Here is a 27,321-nt window from a genome sequence, read left to right as displayed (position 1 = left end):
GTGTTGCACTGTATATACAGTCATGGAAAAAACTGTTAGAACATGCTTGTTTTCTTCAATTTCTTGTTCATTTCAATGCCTGGTACCACTAAAAGTATATTACCTGAAGAATACAATCAACACGACAGAAAATGAAGCTGATTATTTATACTTGACATGTTTGCGCTAAATTGTATTCCTCGGATATATAAGAGGCCATTTCATGTCATCAGCAGCACTGCACATGTAAAGGCCTAGAATGATTTCCTGCTTCCGTTCAAGCTGTAGCACAACTCAGAAGTTGTCAGGTCTCACATAATGCTGAAACAAAAGAATTATGTGAAGCCACAAAGGCAGCCATCTTGGCACTGTTGGAAATTGGCATGAGTGAGAGACAGGTAGCAAAAAAACTGAACATCTCCAACACAGCCATTCGTTACACCAGGAAAAAACAAGCTGAACATGGTACTACCAAACTGCTAGCTGGTTGTGGAGGGAAATGTCTTTCTACCCCATGAGAGGACCGTGCACTCATCCATTCCTGTGTCAGGAATCCTTGCCAGACCTCCAGGGACTTTAAAAATGAATGGGCACTGTAGAGAAATGTGACTTGTTTGGCAAGGACAGTTGGAAACTGTCTTCTTGAAGCTGGTCTAAAGTCACACAGGACAGGAAGAAGCCCTTCATCAATGAAAGGCAGAGGAAAGCCTGGTTACTTTTTGCTGTGGATCACAAGGATTGGACTGTTGATGATTGGGATAAGGCTCTCTTCAGTGATGAATCCAACTTTCAGTTGATGCCCACTCCAGCCAATTTACTGGTTAGGTTTAAGCCAGGAGAAGCCAACAAACCAGACTGTATTGCCCCTACAGTAAAACATGGGGGTGGATCAGTGACGATCTGGGGTTGTTTCAGTGTGGGTGGAATAGGACAAATGCAGTTATGTGAAGGGCGAATGAACAGAGCCATGTACAGGTCATGCCTACTCTTGAAAACAATCTTCTTCCATCAGCTGAAAAACTCTTTTCAGCCTCCAATGACTGGATTTTCCAACAAGACAATGTCCCTTTGCCACAAGGCAAGGTCAGTTCTAATAATTAGTCTAATGAATGAGCTCTTATTGTCTGATAAATGGTGTAATTTGGGCATTTTATTAAAAAAATACAAATGCATTTTAGTCCTGGCAGCAGGGTTTGGGTGATTTTCGAGAGGTTATGTTTTCAAATGATTTGTTTTGTGCGACTATCAGTCCAAAATGCTTCATTTAACTGCAGCAATTGACCTTATTCATTCATCGAGCAGTAGAAACTACAAGAGGAAGAAACATGTCGGCCTTAATGACGGATGTTTTGTCAACAGCAGCCCTGCAGCTGTAATTTATCAGCTGCAGCTTCACTCTGCCTGACTTTGGGATAAATCCTGTTGTTTCTGTTCCTTCCAGATCTCCGAACTGTCGGACCTGTCGGACCGTCCTCTGGTCGGCGCTCTGACCAGCAGGCTTCAGGCTCTGCACACACAGCTGCAGGCCTTCGTCGAGCAGGTAGACGGCCTGAATAAACTCCCGGCAGCAGGGAGGGAAGCTCAGGTGGAGCCTCCTGCTTCAGCCTGCACCTCCATCAGCTGCTCTGAGAACACAAGTCCAGACGGGCAGAACAGGGCGGCGGAGAAGGTAAAAGAAAACAAGAATCACACGCCTTTTCACTCCTCGTCACTCCCTCTCTTTCATTTAGTCTCTTTTTTTAACGCTTTTGCGATTATTAAGTTTTTCTTTCCTGCTGTCACGAGTTTATTTCTCTGTTGTTTCCAGTTTTGTTTCCGTTATTTTGGCCGACTAACACTCCAGAACCCATTTCAACATGCAGTGAGGATGGAATTTACACAGCTGGCACAAATCTGACGAAACACCACAAAAATACCCAACAACATCCTTTTTATCTGTCCTGTTATTATTCTAGTTTAATCTGAAATGCTTCCTATTTGCACCTGTATGAAAACAGCACAACCATGACTAGGAGAGAGAAATGTGCAAAAATAAGAGAAAGTTATAATGCTATAAATCTTCAAAAAGAAAAAGCAAAAATATTTTTTATAATTATTATTTATTTTACAAAAATTTTTTTGGAGTAGAATTAGCATTTAATTTATTTTTCAAATACTGGAAAATCCTTTAATCAACTTGTACATTTTTCCAAGAGCCCAGCTGTGTTACCAAAACTGGAAAAAATAATTAGTGGCTCTATCTACTATACAGATTTAACGATTTACATTTTTATTTTAACAAAAGTTGATTTTTTTTTATTTATTTATTTTTTTTAAAATGGGGAAAAAAAGGGAATTAGCATTTAAAACATTTTTTCAAGAGCACATATGTGTTACCAATACTGGAAAAAATGAAATAATGGCTCTATATACCATAGATATTTATCTAGGTACACTAGGAGGAGAGAGAAGTGTGGAATACGACAAAGTTATAATGCCATAAACCAAAAAGAAAAAACAAAAGTTGAATTTTTTTTATTGCTATTATTTATTTTACAGGAATTGCAAAAAAATAGAATTAATATTTACAACATTTTTTCAAATACCCACATGTGTACAACTACTGGGGAAAAGTTGCACATACAACGCATATTTTATATAGAATTTAATCTCTTTCCATACTTACCTCCTATCCCAGGAATAATCTGGGTTGCCTATTGAATCACAATGTGAGGGATAAACGCCTTCAACAGTATTCATTTTTGACAATTTGGCCAATATTTGCGCAATCCTTCTGTCCCTAAAATAGGAAATGCTTTTTTTAAGATGCATTTTTACATAGATTTTTTTGCACAAAGTTATTTTGTAATGCTGAGTAAAATCTTTTTAAATGTATTTTTTCCCCCTACGGATGATGTTCTATCTGCTCAGTGTAAACACAGCATGCAGTTCAGCAAAAAAAAATCCTGAATTATTGTCACTTGACTTTTTCCCACAGCTGAGTCACTAATTGTTTCCTGGTTGCAACATAGAGAGCAGAATTTTACTGCAAACAGTGTGCTTTTAGGAAATATGTAAATGAGAAATGAAAGATAAAATTCCACAGGATTTCAGTCCTGTTTGTGAAGGACAGAAATACATATAAATATGAAAATCTGAGATAAAATCCTGCCAGATTTGAGCCACCGGTGCAAACCTTCCCCACACTTCCACATCTTCTGCATGGTGTTTAACTGCCTTCTAACCTGTGTTTAGATGCTGCTTTGAGGCCTCAAATGGAGCCTGTTTGTTGCATGAACACAAATTTCCATTTATTTATATGTTCCAATTCCACGCCTTACCTTTATATTTATTTACAGAACTGAGTTTGGCATTAGAAATAAATCTCGACAGTTAAATGGTGGTAAAATAAATTAATACATATTGACCATTTTACATAAAAACTACCGAAAGTAGTGCTCACAGTGAAAAATGTTGCTGTTGTCTATGTATTTTAGCTGCTCTTCAGTTACTCCAGATTTTCTATTGCAGGTTCTGCAAATAAAACACAAAATCTAATGTTAAGCGATACAATCATCTGTGAATATAAGACTGAGAGAGGTGTCCAAACAGGTTTCCTTCAGAGGCAGATGAGACAGAGAGCATCTCTAAACAGATTTCCAATCACGCTTCATGAATCACATTTTCCATTTGAAAAGCTCCGCTGGGAAATTCTTGGGTGACAGTCGGTGACTTATGACTCACTTCAACTATATGATAGAAAAACTCGATATAAGAATCAGAACATTATAAAAGCACATTAGAATCAGCAGACTGGCTTTGTGAAAAATACTTTTCTCGCTTTCAATTGTGGGAAATACCTTTTAAAAAATGTAACCTGGGGAGATTTCTTTCTTCCTTTAGTAGTGTTTGAGGGGGGGAAATGAATTCTTTTGCATTTATTTGTTTAAAAAAGTAGCCTTTCAAGACTTAACCCTCTAAATTCAAAGCAGTTTCTGGATGTTTTTTAATGCGTTTTTGGTGTAATTTTGCAGATTTTTCAAATGACAACTCACCTTTCAAAAGGTTTTCCAGATTTAGAGGGTTTTAATAACAGATTTACTGCCTTTACGACAAGAGGAACATCTCAAAACACCTGTTTTCTATTCTGATCTGATCTGTTTTGGAGCAAGTTGTGATGAAATCGACATAATTTGAAGTGACGCTGTTAAACTACAATATTAAGACTCCATTAGAGGCCAATTCTGAGTCCCAACACCTCCTCCTCTCTCCTTCCCTTCATCCCTTCTTTCTCTGCACGGGCACCATAATCAATCGATTTCTGCACTCGACTTCCTTCCTCCTCCTCTCCCATCCTTCCACACCTCACATCCTTTTTCCTTCCCTGGCTGCCACTCTTCCTCCTTCGTGTCACCCGTTTCTCACTCCTCTTCCTCGCCTTGTTGCTCCATTTCTCTCTGACCTTTCATCCTAACCGCCTTACTCCTTCTCTTCCCCCCTTTCCATTCGTCTTTTTCTTCCCTCCTCTGCCTCCCGTTGCTGTTTTTCCCTCCTTCTCTCCATCCTCTGCACTTCTTCTACATCCTCCCCCTCCTCCATCAGCCGTTCATTCTACCCTCCATCCTCCTTTTCTTTCTTTTCTCCACCCTGTCATTTTCCTCTCTGACCAAGCTCTTCTTCCTCTACATCCTCTTCTTTGTCTTGTGAGGTCTATAAATCATTATTTTTTTTTATTATTGATGTCGGACGGACGCCATTTTGGTTGTTTTTTCTTATTCTTGTCCTGTTTTCTATCATTTCCTTCCATTTTTGTCCCACAACTTCTTTCCCCACATCTCTCTCCTCTATGATTCTCTCTTTTTATTTTTTTATGTGTTTGATTTTTTTTCCTCATTAACTTGCCCATGCATGCATGCAGCAGCCTGATTGTAGGGACCAATCAGAGGCAGAGGTGAAAGATGAAACCCAGCTGAACAGCCAATCAGACGGCAGCGAGACGAAAAAGCAGGAAATCGACCGAGCGGAACAGGAAGAGAAGGAGATGGATGATGCAGCGGTGAGTCGCACAAAAAGCACAATCATTAACGTCGTGACACAAACACAAACAGACCTGCCGGAGATGAAACTTAAGCCTGGATCCGTCTCACAGATGACAGCGAACGCAATTTCTCAACTGATTTCAGCCCGAAGCCAAAGTTTTAATATCAAATTTCTCACCCAGCTCTTGTAAACACAGACAGACAACAGGTAAATGTCTGGCTCGTCTAGAAACACCTTCAAGGAACAGAGAGAAAAATCCGATATTCCTTTATTCCTTTAGAGCCTGAACAGTCGACACTAGAAGGACTGAAACTGATATTTTGGGGGATTATTTGAGCAAATGCATTTGTAAAGGGTCCTTTAATATATATTTAATAAATTAATCAATAAATTGAGTGAAAAACAGATTTTTCCAGTGCTGTGGAAATCAAGTAGTGTTGCATTACATGCATTTCTACAGTGCTGCTAGAACTTCAGTGCTCCTGCTATTTATCTATTTTCACCATTTGCTTTCCCATTTTGCCACTGATGCTGCTGCTCTTACCCTTTTAAAGTTTTAGATGTCTTATTGGTCTATTGTGTGTATTTTTAAATGTTTTTAGTCGTTAGTTGAGTGGAAAGTCAAACAGTGATGATACAGATTCATTCCTTCATTCATTTATGGCATCAGGTTTATTGTTAACAATCAGTAACAGTGGATTTTATTTTAACATCTTACTGCTGTGGCGACTAGTGACTTTCACCTTTAAGTGTTAACACTGAGTCTAATTACAGCCTTGAAAATAGGCCTGTAATCTACTGACAGGTGACAAATTAAAGGAAAACCCAACAAAAGTGTCCAAGGAAGGCGTTGTACCAGTGGAACAGCTCCAATCCAATCCTTGATATTGATTCTCCAAGTCTCTGGAACTCTACTAGAGTCGATGAATACCATTATTCCAAATACTCATATTCCTGTTGTCTCATTTGGTATTTTGACAATGGCATGATGACACACAAAATCTCCCTTTGGTGTTCAGCTGGATTGAGATCTGGTGACAGCATATTATTCACATTATTTTCGTCAAACTACACCATGACTCCTTCCTTTAACACTCATATTACTTTGGGGTCACATGCAGCCCAATTTGATGTCACATGACCTGTACAATCACAGCATAATAACCTGTAAATGACTAATTCTTCTCTTTGTTTTAGTGCAAAAAAGTACAATTCTGAAAGTGTTCACATTTAATGAACTATCTTTTTACAAAACATTATGAACAACCTGAAATTTCTTAAGAAAAATGAGTGAAATTTCACCAATATTACCGTATGCTTCCGTTTATCATTTACACATTACAACTTACAGATCACAGTGTATCTGGAACTGAGCGATATAGCAATTGACTTTATGATCAAAACAACTTGTCTCGAGATTATTTTTAATTTACATTCATTTCCACAACTGTGTAGTAATCCTGACCACCTGAACTGATGCACCAAACAAGCTGAACTATTAAGGAAGAAGGCTAAGTTGACCCCTGCTTTAAAAAATTATAAAATTTATACATAAAAATACATAAAAGTTGTGGTAAGGCATTGGAGAATTTCAACAACTTTCATTGAAAGATTGCAGCTAATGTCCTCTCCATAATTTTTACACTTTACAAAGTTGTCTGTATGTTTGATGCCTCTGCTTCAAGGTGACGACTGGATCCAAACCAAGCCAGCAAAATGGCGCCAAAAGCCTAACAGAGGCCTCATCTGTAGTGTTAAGGGTTTAGGTTTTTCTTTTAATATGTCAACCCTCTAACACATCGCTTTTTCCTGAGCTTCCTGTAGAAATCTTTTAGAGGCTCTCATTTATCTGTGGATGAGTTGCGTGTGCTGCAGCTTGAAGTTCCTGCTGTGGCGAACCCATGCTAGCAACACGGTGCTGTAAACAAACACAAACAAACGCTGACTTCACCATCAGCCGCGGCGACTGACAGGAAAAACAGAGCATTGTTTGGCTGACCTTTTGCTGCCGTGTCTCCGTGGTAACCATGGCTGTGTGTGCGTGTCTGCATCTTTATCGGAACCTGAGAGGGTGAATGGCAGAGAGAGACGGAAATAGAATGAATGATAAGTGAGCATCAGATATTAGAGATAGAGACACAGTACCACATTCACTCACTGTTTATATACAGTCAGAATCCAGTATTCAGTATAATCTGTCAATCATACGCAGGAGTACTTCATCATATAGTTTGTTATGTAGCGCATGCTGTCATTAATATTTCTGCATAAACAACAGTCTTTTCATTCAGTAGAGGTTGGAGATGGACAGATTTCTAGAAAGTAATATCAATGACTGTTGAAAAGACATAAGCGATTGCACAAGTATTCACCTCCTTGAAACCAGTACTCAGTACATGCACCTTTGGCTACGTTTGAAGCATTGATCCTGTGTGGATAGGTCTTAATCATTCTTGCACATCTGGAAGCTGCGATTTCACCTCATTTTTCTTTGCAAAACTTACAGGTTGCACAGGAATGATTACCCCTTTTCAAGTCCAACCACGAGTTCTATGTTGGATTGACTCCAGAACATTTAGCTCATTGTCTTTAAATAATTTCTCCGTAGTTTTGACAGCGTGCTTTCAGCCTTTATTTTTTCTAGACATCTTCTCCCAAGTCCTAGTTCTCTTGCAGACTGCTTCAGGTTCACTTCCAGGATTTTTCTACACTTTTCTGTTTTCATTTAACTCTCATCATGATGCTAACACCACCGTGCTTCACTTCATGATGCTACCACCACCGTGCTTCACTTCATGATGCTACCACCACCAATGCTTCACATCATGATGCTAACACCACCGTGCTTCACTTCATGATGCTACCACCACCACGGACAACAAGCAAAATTTTTGTCTCATCAGGCCAAAAACTTTCTTCCTGTTGACTTGAGAGTCTCGCACAGGCCTTGTGATGAACTCTAGTGGAGAGATTTTTTTTCAAAAGTGGCTTTCTTTTTGCAACTTTCTCTCAAGGCTTTGACTGGTAAAGAACCAGAGTAACTCAACTGCTGAAACTTGTAAATCCTTCAGCGGAGTCATAGGTGTCTTGGTGACTTCCCTCGCTAGTCTTGCTTGGTCTGTTGTTGAGGTGGACCTGCTCTAGGCAGATTTTATACGTTTCTAGTGTCTTCTTTTTACTAATGATGGATTTAACTAACCAGAATTTTCTTGCTGCTATCCTTGAACTTCAGCTTTTCAATATCCTTTTCACAAAGTTGCTTGTGGTGTTCTTTTGTTTTTACAGTGTAGTTACAGCGAGGAGTGATGCATTACCTGTGACTGGACCTTCCAGATACAAGAGTCTTTACACTATAGTCACTTGAGACACTTTCACTGCTCTTAGATGTTGTAAATTTCGCTAATTATGTCATTCTTGCACTAACTGGCAGCACCTGTTTTGAATTATGTGAGCCACACAAACCGGCTAACTAGTTATGTAATGAATTGTTTTACATTTTTAATAATTGACATTATTTGGTAGAAATCTATTGCCACTTGGACATGAAAGAGTCTATATTACAAAGATCTTGTCCAAAAAGCCAAATTATATGACCATGATTCAATGTTGGCAAACAGAAAACACGGAAAATTTCCAAACCTTTTTGCATCCTCTTAAAATGACCCTAACCTCTTGAACTCTTGTTGAGGTTTCTTAGGGAGGAGTTCTTTACATATATACTTTCAGTTTCTGACGTTGCTGCACATTTTGCTGCTTTTTCACTGCAGTGAAGTCACTTTGGACCAGAGGTCGGGGTAGTTTTTCTGGCCGACAGTAGAGGCTGCGGTGGCTGCTGGTGGAGGCTGATGGAGGGCAGAGGCTGGGCCCAGTGGAGGGTGAAAGAGGACATTAGTGGTACAGTGGTGGGTCGATGGGTCGCACTCACTCAGCAGCCAAATGAGGCGTGAGTGGTGCATGAGATGAAGTGTGTGGACTTACAGTGGCGTGCCACAGCTGAAGTGTGATTTAAAGGGTGTCGTAGCGCAAAACTGCCATGTTATGTGCCTCTTACACTTAGCTTTTTTCTGCCTTTTTAACTCTCTCCTGCCTATTACTGCTTCCATTCTCATTACGAATTCATCCTCCTTTCTTTGCCTTCTACCTGCAAAGGTTTCATTTCCTCTCCAACAGCCCTTGTTTTACTCCTTTCTCTTCATCCCCCTCTCTTTATTTTCCAGCCCTACTCATTAATTACCTTTTGTTCTTCTCTCCAGCCCGTCCAGTCCAATGACCTTGAGGTCCGGCTGTCCGAAACAGGGACTCAAGAGGAGCTGGGGAAAGAGAAGGAGGCTCAAAAAGAAGCTGCTCTCAAACTCACACAGGTCGGTTTGCAGAATTGACTAAAAAAACACTAAACTCACAGATGCACTGAAACAACACAATGTACAGATGAGATGTTTGCAGTCAAGATAATGTGATATATTTGATGCTGATGAATACTTTTTGTAGAAACCATGCTCTTTTACTTCGAATATTGTGCTGTTAAATACATGGCTTGGATAATGCTGAATAACTGAACCCTAAGTAAGATTTTTCCATTTATTAGAGAAATAATGGAATCCTGATTAATTGTTTTTTCACTTTCTTTGGAATCAGAAATACTTTTCTGATTCCCAGGGGGCATTGCTTGCATTACAGCTGCTCCAGTGTATGCAGTAGAAGAAAAAATTAGGTAAACATACGTAGAAAACTATAAATTATAAAAAAAAAAAAAAGTGCATTGCACTAAGAACACAAAGACAGATATTTAGTTATTGCATTTCATTGGGTGTCAACTCAAGATGTGACTATTAGTTCCACTCTACGACAAAGAATCCTTCCTCAAATGTGGATATTTAAGAGGAAACAGACTCCTCTTTGACTGATTTTCTTGTTTTCAAAATAAGACATATAGCATTTGATCTGTTTTTGCGTTAACTCTTCTCCTAACGTCCTGTTGGTCTGGTTCTCTCAGCTCCAGGAGGAACACCAGAAGGCTCTGCTCCGGCGAGACTTCCAGCTCCAGAGTTTCAGCCTGCAGGCTCGTCTTCAGCAGAAGTTGTGGAGTCAGGAGAGAACTCTGCTGGTCCAGGAGTCGCAGCACCTCAAACAGGCTCTTTTACTGCTCAGCCTCAAACTGCGCTGCTTCCTCAAACAGTGGCGGCTCGGCTGCAAGAAGGACACCGAGTGGAAGGACGTCCTGGAGGTACGAGGGCCCTAATTTTGACCAGAAATATTGATTTGTTTTTGATGCAACGAGACTAAAATCAGAGGTCAATACTCTGTTTTTGGTGTGAATGATGATTTCCAAGCAGCAAAGGTCAACTTCATTTGTGTTGAAATGTGACATCCGATTTTTTTAATCTTCTATACCCCATTGGTGGGGTTGAAAGGTTTGTTTTCTTCTAAATAACTGCCAAAATGACACCATTTATCAGAGCCAAAAACTGTACCAACAAAATGAATCCTTACATTTTTAAACACAGTCCTTGAACTATTCATTAGGGACAGGGTGTTACGTTAGAAAATGTAACCAAAACTAAGCTTAAACCTGAGATATTTCATTAAAATCATTTTATACTATTCCTGTATGTTTTGTGAGCTCTGTAGTAACAAATTGCCTTGAAACCTCTACAAAATGAAAAGAAAATGTGCAAATTATTTTAAAATGGTTCAAAAATGACTCATAATTTGTCCAAAATTACTCAAACATGGTTCAGAAAGTGTAACCAAATGGGCTTTTTCATCAAAATCGTTTTTGGAAATTACTATTATGTTGTATTTAAAAACTCAACAAAAATGAAGAAACTGCATTGGGCAAGTTCTGTAAAAAAACAAATAATTCTGCACTCCTCTGCACAAAGAAGCTATTAGCGACTCAGCTGTGATCAATAGTCCTGCGTCAAACATGAAGGGATTTTCAGTGGAAAGGCTGCGTTGACACGGAGCAGACGGACACAAATAAGGAAACAAATTAAAAATGTTAACATTTAAATGTAATGCGTAGAGTCTCTCTAGTATTTTTACCACCTATGGACATGTGAATAAATGTTGCTCATGTTGATTTGAGATTATTTCTATTCTTGTAAAATAAAATATTTTAAAAAATCAACTTTTTGATGATTTATGGCATTATAACTCTCTACTTCCAGCTATGGTTGTTCTGTTTTCATAGAGGTGCAGGACTTTATATTGCAGTTAGAAAAAAAAGAGCCCACGATGAGCAAAAATGTGACAAGAGCAAAAAACCAAAAAAAATTCACAGGGTAAGTCAGCTAAATCACAACACAGGAAACATAAATCACTACAACTGGGGAAAAGGAGTGACTTCCAAAGTGTAAATGTTGTACATGGATGTACATTATTAAAGATATATTGTTTGATTCTTTAGATGAACAGCCTGAAAGATCTTTACCTGCTGCTGGAGGAGGAAAACCTGCCGAGTCCAACCCACCAGACTGACAAGAGGAGCTCTGCAGACGAGCAGCCGCTCAGTCCCAGAATAGAGGTAGGGGAGGCTCACACGTAAACACACACTTTAGCACAGACACACAATCACACACACTCTGACAGGGATTACCTGTGTTTACCTACAGTCGAGCGCTGTGAGCAGCACTCTGGCAGACCTGAAGGTGGCGCTGCAGGACCTGAGCGGGGAGCTGCGACAGGAGAGACAAGGCTCCCAGGAGCTCACTCAGCAGTTTGCAAAGGCCAAAGCATCATGGGAGGTGGAGCGGACCGAACTGAAGAGCCTCATCACTCAGGTAAGGAGGAGAAAAGACTGCTGGAAACATCTTATGAACACAGTTATCATAATCTTTGTATTCTTATTACGATACAATATGTCTTAATTAGACAGTGTATTTGTACAGCAGCAAAGGGGAGGGTTCAAACAATATTAGGACAAAGATAAAAATACACAAAAGCATACATAATAGTTCAGAGCATCCAACTTAGTCTGGATCTGGAAATAGCAATATTTTGCAAGCTCTGAAAATTTGGTGTTTATGGTGCACTGCTATGCCAACAACCGTAATACCACAGAAAGTACTTTTTAAAAAAAGAATGTTGGTTAAATAGGGAAAAAGAAATGCTCAGCGGTGAATGAGAACTGCTAAAATGGTAAATGGTTGTATTTATATAGCGCTTTTATCCAAAGCGGTTTACTTGATACATCACATTCACCCATTCACACACTGATGGCGGAAGCTGCCATGCAAGGCGCTAACCACAACCCATAGATATATACAAACGCTAGATGTCTCGAGACGGAGTCGGCGACGTCGTCACTTGGCGGCCATCTTAGGACAGGGGACTGCTCTGGCGCACTGTACTGTAGTCAATGGTAAGGTGGATAATTTCCTCACTTTAACACTCATAACTCGCTCAATTCTTGATTGATTTACAAACGGTTTAGTTTATTACAAACCTTATTAACGTGGCTATGATTCAGGCTCAATTCCGAAATCGCAGCTTTTCGTTTTGAAAAATGCGGCATAGTTGTGTGTCTTTTCTGCCTGGCTACTCACATTGAAGATGGTGTTACTCACAATCTGATTTTCAATTATTAGGTTTTCCTGAGACCAAAGTTTTTTGAGAACCGAAACTTTAGGCGAAATTACATTCTTTGTGGTTGTGGTTGTATTTATTTGCTTGTTAAGAGACTTTGATTGAGACCTTAGACTTATTGTTTGTATACATCTATGCCTGGATTAGTTAGCCTGCAGCCGAAATGCATTGTGGGTAATGTAGGCACCGGGTTCATGAAAAGAAAAGACATCTCTGTTTGTTGTGCATTGATTTTGGTTGAGCTTTGTTTTTATCTGTGCATTAGAAAGCTGATAGTAATAAAAAAAAAGTGCAATGTTAAATATTAAAATTACATTTACATCCATTTATGCTGAAAAAAGCTGATATCTGTGTTCATTATTATATGAATTCAATGGTTTTAATTATTCTTATGTAAGCAGTAAAACAAGTACATCTCTGACGTTTATAACAAACCAAGCTGTTGTAAAATCGGTTGAAGATTGAGCAATCTACAGTGATTTTAAAATCCATGCTCCATTGACTTTAATATTATGAGTGATCGAGCAGCCCTGTCCCAAGATGGCCGCCATGTGGCGACGTTGCTCCCCATAGGCTGACAGCGCTCATGAGCCATCTAGTGTTTGTATATATCTATGACCACAACCCACCAGGAGTAATGGGGATGGTTAGTAACTACGTCATCGTGTCCAAAAACGTCACTTCCGTGTCCTACCAAACCAACGATATAATGGTGCTGTGTTGTGTCCCGTGTTGCAACAATAGAAATTATGTAAATAAAACGATATCTTTCTGCCGCTTTCCTCTCCACGAAAAGGAGAAGAGAAGATGGGTGACACTGATAAGGTAAATCGGATTTCTAATCTTAGAAAATACATTTAGCACCGGGAGCTAACGTGCGTTAGCTAGTATTAGCCGCTTGAATCATGTTATCTTTTAGTGTTACGAGGAGTGTTTGGGCCACATTACAAAAGAAACTAAAAGTGGTCGAGATTAAAGTCTCTGAGGTAATAAGTTTATACTTTTAATTTATAAGAATAAAGTCTGCCCAGGGAGACTTTTGTCCCAGTTTTGGGGACTTGGACTTGCTTGACCAATCTGCCCAAAATACTCGACTTGACTAGGATATGGGTCTATGTGACTTGGATTTAACTGAGTCCAATACTTGGACTGACTTGCTAAAAATGTTTGGCTAAGATTATTTTAACTGTTATGGATTCATGATTAGTGTAAAGAGATGCGTAGTTATTTACATATGCAAATTAGCCATGTGCTCCCCGCACAAGTTAGCGCTAGAGTGTGCTGCCATGTGAGCTGTCAAACTGAGCATGATAGACATTTCTTGAGTTAACTCAAAATTTTCTAATCTAACATAACAACTCTAACAAAGCCAAGTAAACGACATTTAACCTCACACAGATGATAAAGCTAGCTTTATTTCTGACATCCTGTGTTTGTTAGCTTACGCTACTTAGCCACTCACCTCAACACTGTACATTTTCTTTTTCATTGACGCCTGCACTTTCCCTTTAAAACCACCTGCCAGCACACTAACATTTACAACTCTGTTTGAGTTGTAAGAGTTAAGACCTCGCTTTACCGACTTCGGAAAATCCGCAAAATAAGATGTCACAGTGACTGGTTCTTTCGCTACTGCCACTGTGTTTTCATTCGGTGCGCCGCAGCGTAGGACACAGAAGTGGTCCGTGACGTCACACTAGCCATTCCCATTAGGGGTTCAGTGTCTTACTCAGGGACACCTCGATATGAGCTCGATGGGCCAAGGATCGAACCGGCAACCTTCCAGTTACAAGACAGCCACTCTACCCACTGAGTCATGCCACCCCACAACTGCTGCAGAAGACTGCCACACATGTGGCGCCAGAAAGACATAATTTGTCCAAGCTGAAACAAAAAAGGTTCAAAATGCCTGAACAATGGTTCAGAATGACATAATCTGTCCAAAGTTACCAACAAATTGATTAAAAAAAGACTTCTAAATGGATCAAAAAGACTTCAAAATGGATCCAAAATGAGTCAAAAACTGGATTGAAATGACTCACAAGTTGTTGAAAATGACTCATGATTTGTTCAAAATGACTAAAAAATGGTCCTAAATCAATTATAATATGTCCAACCTCATACAGAAATGGTTCAAAATGCCTGAAAAATGGCTCAAAATGATATAATTTGTCCAAAGTGACAAATTGAGCGAAAGGACTCCAAAATGGATTAAAAAGACTACAGTATTTATCCAAGTTGATTCAAAAATAGTTCAAACTGACATAATTGGTACAAAATGATTTTAAAACGGATCAAACTAACTCAAAAACAGACCTAAATCATTTATATGTCCAAACCAACACAAAAGTGGTGAAGAATGTCTGAAAATAGTTCAAAATGACATAATTTGTCCAAAGTTACGAACAGTTTGATCAACAGCACTCCAAAACGTATTCAAATTGACAAAAAAATGGCTCTGACTCAATTTGTCCAAAATGATTTAAAAAAAGGGATCAAAATGGCTCATAATGTGTTCAAAATGACTCAAAAATGGATCAAAATACCTGAAAAGTGGTTCAAAATCATATAATTTGTCCAAAGTTACTAACCAATTGATTAAAAAGACTCCAAACTGTATCCAAAATGACTGAAAAATGGTTCAAGAAGACACCTGTCCAAAATGACAGTACAAAAGACTCAATATTTTTCTAAATTACTCAGTTTGTTCAAAATGACTTTAAAATGGTTCAGAATGCCTGAAAATTTTGTCAAAATGACTCAAACATTGACCTAAAGAAAAATGAAAATTGGAATACAGTCTAAGTGAACTCAGGAGCAGAAGAAAAATGAATGTGGTGGGAATGTTGTCTAAATTCTTAATAAATTAGTGTAGCTAGAACAAGCTACTCTTTGCTGCAGGACACTTTATTACATGCATCCGGTCAGTTTACGTTTCACATAAAAAGTGAATCGTTTGGGGTGTTTCTGACATCCGATGGGGTCAATTCCTACCTTTCCATCCGTCGAGTGGTTTATTTGTCCAACCCTGAACCTCTCTTGTCTTTCTGTTTCATCTTCCAGACGGTGATTAATGGTTTTAATGTTTCCTCCTCCTCATTGTCTCTGTGTCTGTCTCATAACCGTAGCCGAGGCGGTAATAGTGTTAATTAACAGCCTCAGAGATGGAGCTCTGCCTGTGTGCTGCCGCCCAGTAATTGAGAGGGAAAGAAAAAAACGGAGATAAAAAAGAGAAGCCTGAGAGGCCTGTTAACGTTTGGCAATTTAAAAAAAGCCTTTTACTGTGTTCTCATCTCTGGTCCCTTAGTGAATACTGTTATACTGTGTTATTGTATTTTATATATACACATCAAAACCTTTAGAAAATGAAAAGGAAAAAGTAAAAAACAGTATTTGAAGATGGTTCAAAATGACATAATTTTTCTCGAAATAGCTCAAAATGAAAATATTATTCAAAATTGATCCAAATGAACTCATAATTGGTCTAAAAATGGTTAACATTGACATAATTTGTTTCAAAAATAGCTCAGAAATTGAACAAATTATTCAAAATTTGTCCAAAATATTATTTAAAATGACATAATTTGTCTGATATGTGTCAAATGTGGTTCAGAAATTGGCCAAAATGGTTTCATCTCCAAAAACATTTTCCCATGACTTGTGTGGTCACTCCAAAATGCCTAACATATTTTTGAACTTGAAAACAGCAAATCAACACTCTCTGTGTTATTATATGCAAAAATGGTCCAAAATGACTCAAAAATGGTTGAAAATTATTCATAATTCATCCAAAATTCCAAAGTGACTGAAAAATCCATTAAAGTTGTTCAAAAATTGACCAAAATGATGCAAAATTTGATATATAATCCCATTTTCCCATGGCTTGTGTGGTTGCTACAAAATGCATAACATATTTTACAACTTGAAAGCATCCAATTAAAGCTTTTTTGTAATATTCCACAAAAAATTCATTCAACAATGGTCCAAAATTACTCACAAATGGTCCAAATTTACTCATAGTTTGTCTAAACTTACTCAGAAATGAATTTACTACAATGATGCAAAATTTGGTCTAAAATCACATTTTCCCATGGCTTGTGTGGTTCCTCCAAAATGTAAAACATGCTTTTGAACTTGAAAACATCCAATCAACAGTTTTTGTTTTATTTTGTACAAAAATTATTTAAAATCAACCAAAAATCATCCAAAATTGCACGTTGTTTGTCTAAACGTACTCATAAATGGTCCAAAATTTTTTGTAATTTGTCCAAAATGACTAAAAAATCAAAATCACATCAAAAATTTACCAAAATGATGCAAAATTTGGTCCAAAATAACATTTTCCCATGACTTGTGTGGTCACTGCAAAATGTATAATATACTTTTGAACTTGATAACATCCAGTCAATATGCAAAAATTGTCTAAAATCACTAAAAATAAAAGGTCCAAGATTACTCACAAATGGTGAAACATTACCCATAGTTTGTCTAAACTTACTCAGAAATGATCCAAAATTACTCAGAAATGATGCAAAATTACTCATAGTTTGTCTAAACTTACTCATAAATGGTCAAAATGACTCATTAACGCTTATTTTTTCTATTTATTACATATAAAATGAGTTGCCTAGTGTATTCAGCCCCCTAAAGTCCTTCACTACTGCAAGCTAAAAGACAAAGTGCAATACAAGTTTAGGAATATTCTCCTTCAAAAACATCCATTTCAACAAAGGAGGTTTTTTTTATAGTCTTGTGTTTTATACAAAGCTTCATGCATTCATAAAACACACACGGTTTGTGTGTTGTGTGTGTGTGTGTGTGTGTGTGTGTGTGTGTGGTGTTGCGCTCCTCCAGCTGTTGCTTCGATGAACCGGTCAACTCAATTTCAAACGCCGTCCCACTCGTCAAACAGCTCGACAGGAAATTATCTTTGCCGTTCTGATAACAAACACCGTCAGTGAAGCAGGAGGGAGATCCAGAGCCCTGAAAGCAGCGACAACACTGCTGCTTTATTTTCTGTCTTCATCAGTCATCCATGGTGACTGCTGGACGTGTTACGAACACCTGCCGCCTCCACCATAACAGACTGAGCAGCTGGAAGCTCTGATCCTTCGTTCATCACATCTGTTTGAACCACATCAGGATGATGACAGCTGATGCATTCATGTGCAACATTGTCAACATTGTTCTCATATGTGAAAGACAAACTAGGTTGTTTCTTTCATACAAAATAGGACATTGAAATGACCAGAAAATGACTCCTGTAATTCTTCAGAGCTCTATGGTTACAAATTGCTTCAAAACCTTTACAAAATAAAACAGACTTCAAAAAGTATTATAAGATGGCTCAGAATGCCTGAAATATGAAACATAAGTTGTCCAAAATGACTGAAAAATGCATCAAAATGACTCAGAAATTGGCCAAATTGCTTAGAATTTGTCCACGGAGACTCAAAAATGGTCCAAAATTACACACAAATAGTCGGAAATTACACAGAATATGTCTAAATGAACTTAAAAATGATCTAAAATGACTCAGAAAGGTTCCAAAATGACTCGAAAATGCATCAAATTGCACAAAAGTTGAGCACAATTATTCAGAATTTGTCCAAACAGACTCAGAAGGGGTCTGAAATGACTCAAAAATTGTCCAAGATTACTTATACTTTGTGTAAACTTAACTCATAAATGGTCTAAAATTACTCAAACATGGTCCAAAATGATTCACAATTTGTCCAAAATGACTGAAAAATCCATGAAAAGGACTCAAAAATGGTTCAGAATGACGCAAAGGCGATCCGAAATTACACAGAATCTGTCTAACTAAAAAATTGTCCAAAAATGACTCAGGAATGGTCCGAAATGACTGAAAAAAGCATCAAGGGACTCAAAAGTTGACCAGAATTATTCATGATTTGTCCAAACATATTAAAAATTGCTTAAAATGACTCAAACAGGGTCCAAGATTACTCACAAATGGTTGAAACTTCCTCATAATTTGTCTAAAACTTACTCATAAATAATCTAAAATTACTCAAAGATACTTCATAATTGTTCATAATTTGTCCAAAATGACTCAAGAATGATCCAAAATGACACACAGATGGCCAAAAATTACTTAGAATCTGTCTAAACCGACTAAAAAATGGTCCTAAATTAATCATAAGTTGTCCAAAAATTACCGACAAATGGTTCAGACTGCTTGAGAAAATGGTTAAAAGTTACACAGTTCATTAAATATTAACTTAAAACTGATTAAAATTGTCAAAATTATGGCCAAATTGACTGTCAAAAGGTCCAAAACAGCTAAAAAAAAAGGTCCAAAATTAACATACTGCATTTTATTACAACCAATTCCCCAATAAAGCTCATCTTTACATATGTTTCTCTTTCTGATGTTAGACAAGTGAACAAATATGAAACAGCGACTACAACGCTTTACATACTATATTTACATCTGTGTCATCCGTATGTATTATATAATCTGGGCTGTTTTTATTTATAACCGTGGCTCATGTCTGGTCTCCCAGGAGTGTTGTGGTAGCTGCTTGGCCTAGAATAACAGCTGGTACAGATAACCTTAACAGAAAACATCCATTTTGTCTTTTATTAAAGAGGGAAAACTGCTGCTGGCTAATAAAATGCTGTCCTAAATAGCACAATATGTACCATAGGCCTATGTTTTACTTGCTGTTCTGATCATCTGATTAAATATTCTAGGTTTTCTTGAAGAATGTGGATCATTATTTTATTTACTTTTGTAAAGCACTGCCACCTCCATGCTTGATGGTAGGTTTGGTGTTCTTGGGGCTAAAGGCTTCAGGTTCTCTCTTTCTGTTGCCAAATAAATAGTTTTTGTTTTATATGATGACAGAACTTTCCTCCATAGTCCAAAAACAATTCATAATTTGTCCAGGATGACTAACAATGACTTAGAATGCCTTTCACAAATTAATAATTCATCCAACATCACAAAAAATTGAATTAAATGACTCAAAAATGATACAAATTATTCATAATTTGTCCAAACTGACTCCTAAATAGTTCAAAATGATTCCAAAAATGGTTCAGAATGCCTTAAAATTGTTTAAAATCACATAATCGGTCCAAAATGACTAAGAACTGATCCAGAATTACTTAGAAATGGTCCAAAAATAATTTATAATTTGTCCAGAATGACTAAAAATGATTCAGAATGCCTGAAAAACTGTTTTTAAAAATCATGCTTTATCCACAATCACAGAAAATTTGATTAAAATGACTCAAAAAAATAACCAAAATGATTCATAATTTGTCCAAACTGAGTCCAAAATAGTTCAAAAATGGTTCAGAATTCCTTTGAAATGATTCAAAATTACAAAATCGGTCTAAAATCGGTTCAGAAAACCTTGAAAATAGTCCTCAGAAATTCCAAAAAAACAATACTTCTAATTTGTCCAAACTGACTGTAAAATTACAACATTACTCAAAAATGGTCCAAAATTACACACAGGTGAAATGCCCAAAATGACTCAGAAAGGCATCAAATGGCTCAAAAGTTCTCCAGAATTATTCAGGATTTCTCCAACAGACTCAAAAATGGTTCAAGATTACTCACAAATGGTCAAAACTTACTTCACAAATAGTCCAAAATGACTAAAATATACATGAAAATGACTTTAAAATTGTTCAAAATTACTGGAAAATAATTCAAAATTACTCACTGTTTTTCTAACCTGACTGAAAAATGGTCTAAAATCACACACAGATGGTCCGAAAATACTCAGAATCTGTTTTAACTAACAAAAAAATGGTCCAAAATGACTGAAAAAGGCATCAAATGAATAAAAAGCTGACCAGAATCATTCATGATTTGCCCAAACAGAATCATAAATGGTCTAAAATCACTCAAAAATGGTCCAAAATTATTCATAATTCTTCCAAAATTACTGAAGAATTGATCGATATGAATTAAAAATGACCAAATTTGTCCAGACTGACTCAAAACTGGTTCAGGATGACATCTCTTGTCCAAATGACTAAAAAAAAATCAGAATGACTATACTATAAAAAGTATAGGTTCTATGTTGAAAATGATTCCCCAGCTTAGATATTTGTTATATTTACTGTATGGTGGCTTCTGGTCAGAACTTCTAAAGCCAATAAAACAGCAAGTCAGACTTACAATGTTGGTAATATGTGTTTTAATGAAACTTTTTACACTAGAGACAGTGGTTTAAATAATGAATAGTGATTTTTAACACATCTCCTCATTGGTGTGATAACAAAACAGCTGATTTAACCCTCCTGTTATCCTCATTTATGGGCACTGAAAAATATCGCTTCCTTGTCTGAAAAAAATCCAAAAATTAAGCAAAAAAATTCCCCAAATTTCTGAAAATTTGCAAAATCTTTAGAAAGAAAATTTCGATAATTCCTTAAAAAATTCCCTTAAAAGTTTTTTTTAAAAACCCAAATGTGGCAAGAAAATTCTTGTAAATATCTTCAAAAATGAGTAAAAATCTTACAAAAAAATCCTAAAAATATCTAAAATGATTACATATATATCAGTAAAACTTTTAATTTCACTGGATTTTGGTTGATTTTGTTGTGGAATGTTCTTAAGACACAATTTTAACACTTCTTTTTTCCCCAAAAAAAAATGTTCAAAGTTTTCTCAAAAATGTTGAGAATGTGGATATCAGAAATTTCACTGTGAAAATATTTTTTTGCCCACATTTTCAAACTTTTAAGCGCGTCAATTTTGACCCGCAGGACAACACAGCGGTTAATGAACCTCCTTTGGGGTTATTTGGTGTTTGTTGCCACATTTTCTTAATAGCTCATAGCGTTGTATTGTTATTAATATGTTCTTTAGTTGCTTCTCTCTAGAAACTTGAAGAAAACAAGTGGAAAAAATACATCATGAATTTACAAATACTTCAATTTCCTGTTATTTATTACAAAGATTTTTCCTCTTAAAGCAGCCATTGGGTGTGACGGGGTTATTGTGGTCTAACTGAATTAATAAATCTACAGCTGGCTTTCCTTTTTGATGTTTCAGTCGAATAAATAGCAGTAATTAACCCTCCTAACTGTGAGCATCGAGTCGTAAGCGAGACAACTGTGATCCAGCAGTAAATGCCAGTCATCCAGTAAAACTGCCTCAGCACAGAACCTCGTTAAGACGCAGAGCTCGTTTGGCCGCGTTCATCATGAACGAGAAAATATGCGTTGCCGTTGGTGACGGGAGCCTGAATGTGTTATGCTGTGATTGGCCGCCCAACATTTCCATTTGGGCCATATTTGGTCAGTAGTCTGGAAGAGGATTGATGGGTCTGGGATGTGCAGCTGCTTTCGCCTGTTTGTCAAACCGATGGACCCGCCGGTGCCGATCGTGTGAAGTGTTTCGCCTCGGAGGAAAACAGAAAAAAGGCAGAACTGCTCATAAAAATTTCAAGCAATCCCACCTACGGGTTCGGTGACAGCAGGCCAAATTCATGGAGAGTGAAAAATGGGGTGAGAGAGCTCAAAATAGAGGGTGAGGAAGCAGGGAAAAAAGGGTGATGAAGGGTTATAAGCCTGAAAGCAGAGAGGAGGAACAACTGGGAGGATTTAGGAGAGGAAATATAGAAACTGGAAGTAAAAGAGAGCTGGGACTTCCCTTTCCAAAGCTCCCAAATGAGTCATAGCTGGATTCAGGATAAATTCTAATAACAGCGTGTTTGTTCAACTCTGCAACTGCTGGTGTGGAAATAAACTAAATACCAAAGATGTGAAAAACAATCCAGGATGTTTGTTTCTTCCAGAATAAGACTGCTGTAGGTTTTGTGAGCCCCATGTTTACAAATTACCACAAAACCTTTGCCTTGTACAGAAATGATTGAAAGTGGTTCCAAATGCCTTCAAAATGGTTCAGAATCAAATAAGCGGTCCAAATTTGCTTAAAAAATTGATCAAAATGAATCAAAAATTATACAAAATGACTCAAAAATGGTTCGAAATGGCTGAAGAATTGATCAATATGACTCAAAAATGACCGCAGTCACTCCTAATCTGTCCAACCTGACTCAAAAATTGTCTGAAAGTAATTTAGAATTTGTCCAGAATGACTAAAACATTATTCAGAATGCCTGAAAAACTGTTCACAAATTCATAATTCATCCAAAGTGACTAAAAATTTTATTAAAATGACTCAAAAAATTACCCAAGTTAGAAAAAAATTGTCTAAACTGAGGAGTCCAAAATAGTTCAAAATTACTCCTAATTTGTCCAAAACTGACTCAGAAATAGTCCAAAACTTGGCGAAAAAGACAAAGTATAATACATAATACCAATTAGCAACACTAAAATATTTCCATTTTTAATGTTATTTTATTTAAACAAGAAACGAGTCCAACTGTGGAATTTTCTCATCAAATATTGTTCATTTTGCCGCTGCCTTTTCAAACTGTATTAATTTCTCCAACATTAAGTTTTGAAAGCTGTTAGTTTATTGAGAAAAATAGAATTTGAACTTTGACTTTACTATGATCTTTGTGTTTCTCCTTCCAGCTCGAGACCAAAGCAGGAAAAGCAGCAGCAGCAGCTTCTCTGTCCTCCACTGATGCGCTGGACCCTCCGGACCTGAAGGTGGCGCTAAAGAGGGAGCGTGAGGAACATCAGCACCTCCTGGCCGAATCCTACGCCGCTGTGATGGACCTGACCAAACAGGTAGATGTGGAGGTATTAAGCAGAAAGAAACCAACAGAAAGAGACACAACGATCACAAAGAACAGACATGAAGACACAATATAACCGGGAAAAGAAGCAACATGACCATAAATAGACATGAAACAACAGCAAAGATGATCACGAGACACAAAGTGACTGTAAATTCATGTTTAATTCCTGTAAATATATTTCCAAAATTAGGTTCAACTAGTAACAGTCAACAGAAATCTAGATATAAAATGACTGGTTTAAGTTCTTAGATATAGATTTTGTAAGTTGTGAATCAGAAACAAGTCCACTTTAAAATGCTAAAAACATGAGACTGTTTTTTTTGTGTTTCATATTTGAATCTTGTCGCCTTCTCTGCTCCGATTAGCTTCAGATCGGGGAGAGAAACTGGGGCAGAGAGAAGCTGGAGCTGCTGGAGAGGTTCAGCCAGGAAAGAGCTCAGTGGGAGCAGAGACTGAGGGAGGCCACAGCTCAGCCGAAGGTAGGACGCACTGGAAATGTCAGATTATTATGGGATGGAGGAAGATGAGGATGTGTGTCTGAGATAAGGAGGACATGAAAGTATATCGAGTCCTTCAGTCCAATGTGTGTGTGAGTGCGTTTAGTCTGTTTTTTAACCATCTGGACCCTAAAAGTGGTTGGAAAGGCGTGTTTTTCTCTTAAAAAATCACCAAATAGATACTATTTAACATAGCAAGAAACTGTACAAAATAGAAAAAAATCTTTGGATTTTCAACTTTCAAACAGTCTTTGAACTGCTTATCTGTGACATGCAGTTCAGTGGGAAAAATCCGCCAAATGTTAGTGTGAGATTGGTGATATTTAATTGGAATCACTTATTTCTACATGCCTTATTTAAATATTCAACAAAATTCACAGCATATTTCTACTTTCCTACAAATTTACTAATACTGGAGAAAATACATACTATAGATATTTTGCTATCGAGATTTTTAATGTGTTTACACAGAGCAGAGAGGAGACAAGTCTGGAAACACATTACAAATCTTGATAGTAAAATATCTATAGTATGTATTTACTCTGTTATTAGTAAATTTGTAGGAAAGTAGGAATATGCTGTTTTTATTTCAGGTTTGTTGAGGTTTTTGCGAATTTTGTAAAATAAAAAAAAAACAAGGAAATTCAGCTTTTGCCTTTTTGTCATGATTTTTTGGTGTCATAGCTTTCTCATAATGTTTGAGTTCTCCCATCTCCTAGTCCTGGTTGTTCTGTCTCCATAGAGCTGCAGGACTTTATATTGCAGTGAAAATGAGCTCACAGTGAGTAAAAATGAAACAGGAGCAACAAACGCCCACTGGTGGTTAACACAGTCTGAACACAGCAACGTCTTTCCAGTTCTGAAAGCTTTTTCAGAGTCCTTCACTTAATGGATGGTTGTTGATGGTGCAAAACAGCAACTCTTTGATTCTGCGCAGGTCATTTAATGCTGAGGTCTAAAACTGCTGTGGTGAGGCAGTGCTTTAATCTCAGGACAGTTCTGTTGATGCTGACAGTAACCACGCAGCTGTTAATGCTATGATGTGAGTAAGGAGAGCCCTCGCTGGTGTTATTATTACCTCACTGTGGTCGACGCTGAGCTGGTCTGGAAAACATGGTCAGTCCTGTCTGCTGATTCCGCTCCAGCAGAGTCACTGCAACTCTGCTGCAACACGTCAGAATGAAGTTAAAGGTCTCCGTTGGCTTGCTTTGTTTGAGGTTGTCAGTCTGAGGGTGTGTTGTCCTTCCCTTCTCACACTTTCCCCTTTTCAATCTTTCCTTTCCTCTTCCTTTTCGTTTGTTGTCTCCCTCCTCTATGATGAGTGATCCCGTCTGACTTCTTTTAGAAACCATCTGAACCTGAAGCAGGGTGGGGTTTTTTTCACTTCTGTGACATTTTAACTCACTGTAGACTCATTTTTCAATGCAATATAAAGTCCTGAACCTCTATAGAAACAGAACAACCATGATTAGAAATTGGGAGAACTCAGAAAGTTCTTTTGTGCAGCTTAACAAAGTTATAGTGTCAGAAATCCTAAGAAAATATTTAATTAATGTTCATTTTTTAAATAATTTTTATTACAAAAATTGAAGAAACATGGAGTCATGTGTAAAGTTTTTTTTCAAGTACACACAATTGTTATCTATACTTAATAAAAACAAAACACTCTTTCCATTTTTGACTTCAGATTTCAGATTAGTCTCCAGTCTTTAAGGTCTACACAGGGTCTTCAGTTCAGCCAAAAGTTCTTGAATTTCTGTCACATCACTGATGGCTGCAACTGAATTATTAATGTCTTCATGGTTGCAACAGAAAGTGCAGAATGTTTTGACTTTTACAGAATCTAGTTATTGTAAACTGTGCAAAATAAAGTAAATTTGGATGACATATCACCATTTGCAGCTTAGGTTTGGTTGCGTTTTCCAATGGTTTTTATTGGATTCTGAAAAAACTCCAAATCTGATGATTCTTTCTGTATTTCAGTGAGACATGTAAAGTAACATAATCACCATTTTAAAGTTACATTTGAATAATATCCCAACTTAACAGCACATCAGAGACGATAAAATAGTTTCAGGGATTTTCTGGAGGTCTGAAAAATTCCTAAACAAAGCAGATTTGCAGTGAAAATGAGCTGAAATGATGGACCTACATGTTTAAGACAACCAAACCAGAAATCCAGGATTCACCAGTTCTCTATTGCGTAGATTCAACAGAAATCATCCTCTTGCAGCTGTTACAATCACAAAAACAATTCGGTCTGTTTTTATGGTTTCTGGCTCTGATAAGCTGTGTAATTTAGGCAATTTTTTAATAAAAAGTAAACAGCATGTTTTGAGGTTTAGAAATAGCTCTTCATGTTTTCCAATTCACTCTGTCTTTGTCTGAGCCTACGTTCTGCTCCGTCAGCCACAAATCTCTTGTATTTTTCACAACAGTCATGTTAGGCAGTTAAACCTCTGTGTTCTGACATTTGACTACAGTGCCCCCTTCAGGCCAGTTAGTGTAAAGTTAGCAGCCTGTTATATCAGAGTTGGAGCTAAAAAGTCACATTTTTTTCTTTCTAAGATATCGTATGTGTCATTAAAAAAAGAAAAAAGCTATGTTCTATCAGTACACTGTGAACATCCAGCTTGGAGTCTGGTCTGCAGAGTTGCAGGTGAAAGTGAAAATCCATCAGTGCATCTGTACAGCTGAGCACATTATCTGCAGATGTCCTTTTCCCCCCTCATTCTGTGTCTTTCCTCTGAGGGGAAATGAGTGTGAGATCAGCCCTCGAGTGTGAAACTCACTGACTCAGCAGCCACCATCTGTGTGTGTGTGTTTGCACACAAACTCCACCAGAAACTCGCCACTTCCTCAATCAAACCCGCTGCAGGGGAAGACTGTGGCACAGAGAGGAATGTGTGGATGTCTTCTAGGATGTGACAAAAACAAAGTCAAGAGTTGCTGCATGTGCAATATGTGCAGATGATGCAGGTCATTTACATGCTAATAAGCTGTAAAAATCCACTGATTTCCTTTTTCACTGACGTTCTTTTCTGTCCTCGCAGTCGAAGCCGTCGGGCGGCGAATCCTCTGCAGACACTGGAGTCACTAATGGAACAGGATCACCAAGGTAACTCTGAAAAACACTGCTATTCACATTAGATTTAATAGTAGAGGAAACAGATTCAACTTAAAGGAACTCTTTGCACATCTATTTCATGAAGCAGGCGTGCAGGAGAGAAAAATTCAGTCAGATTCCTGCATATTGTCTAACTTGCAAGGATTCATTTATGAGCGCGACATCTCATTTCTAGACCTTCATCAGGCAAATAGTTTCATAAAAAGAAAGAAAAACATCCTAAATGGGAAGCAACTGTACCTCTTCCACCAACAAACATAGTCCACATACTATAACAGGACTCATAAACAAGAAAGAACCATAAACATTCCCCCAAATGACAGTTCGCAGTAAAATTTGCGACAACATAAACACAGTATCGGTAAAATCCTGTTATAAGAACACTTAAAGCCTGATGCAGTCTCAAAAA

The 27,321-nt window shown here is 37.5% G+C and overlaps 1 protein-coding gene across 2 annotated transcripts in view; it reads left to right on the top strand.

Moving 5' to 3' along the window:
• soga1 (suppressor of glucose, autophagy associated 1) overlaps positions 1-27,321 on the top strand; it is a 155,662-nt gene that overhangs the window by 115,931 nt on the left and 12,410 nt on the right. Inside the window, exons 10-18 of one of the 2 annotated variants that reach the window (XM_022207665.2) lie at positions 1,421-1,648; positions 4,880-5,014; positions 9,252-9,359; positions 9,992-10,222; positions 11,408-11,524; positions 11,613-11,780; positions 23,119-23,277; positions 23,654-23,767; positions 26,839-26,903. In XM_022207665.2, coding sequence (XP_022063357.2) covers positions 1,421-1,648; positions 4,880-5,014; positions 9,252-9,359; positions 9,992-10,222; positions 11,408-11,524; positions 11,613-11,780; positions 23,119-23,277; positions 23,654-23,767; positions 26,839-26,903 — 1,325 coding nt within the window. Of the gene's footprint in view, positions 1-1,420; positions 1,649-4,876; positions 5,015-9,251; positions 9,360-9,991; positions 10,223-11,407; positions 11,525-11,612; positions 11,781-23,118; positions 23,278-23,653; positions 23,768-26,838; positions 26,904-27,321 lie in introns of both variants that reach the window. The other variant, XM_022207664.2, reaches the window with a different exon arrangement.

This window comes from Acanthochromis polyacanthus, chromosome 6 (genome assembly GCF_021347895.1).
Source record: "Acanthochromis polyacanthus isolate Apoly-LR-REF ecotype Palm Island chromosome 6, KAUST_Apoly_ChrSc, whole genome shotgun sequence".
In the NCBI taxonomy this organism is placed as follows: Eukaryota; Metazoa; Chordata; class Actinopteri; family Pomacentridae; genus Acanthochromis; species Acanthochromis polyacanthus.
This window is presented reverse-complemented; position numbering and strand designations above follow the sequence as displayed.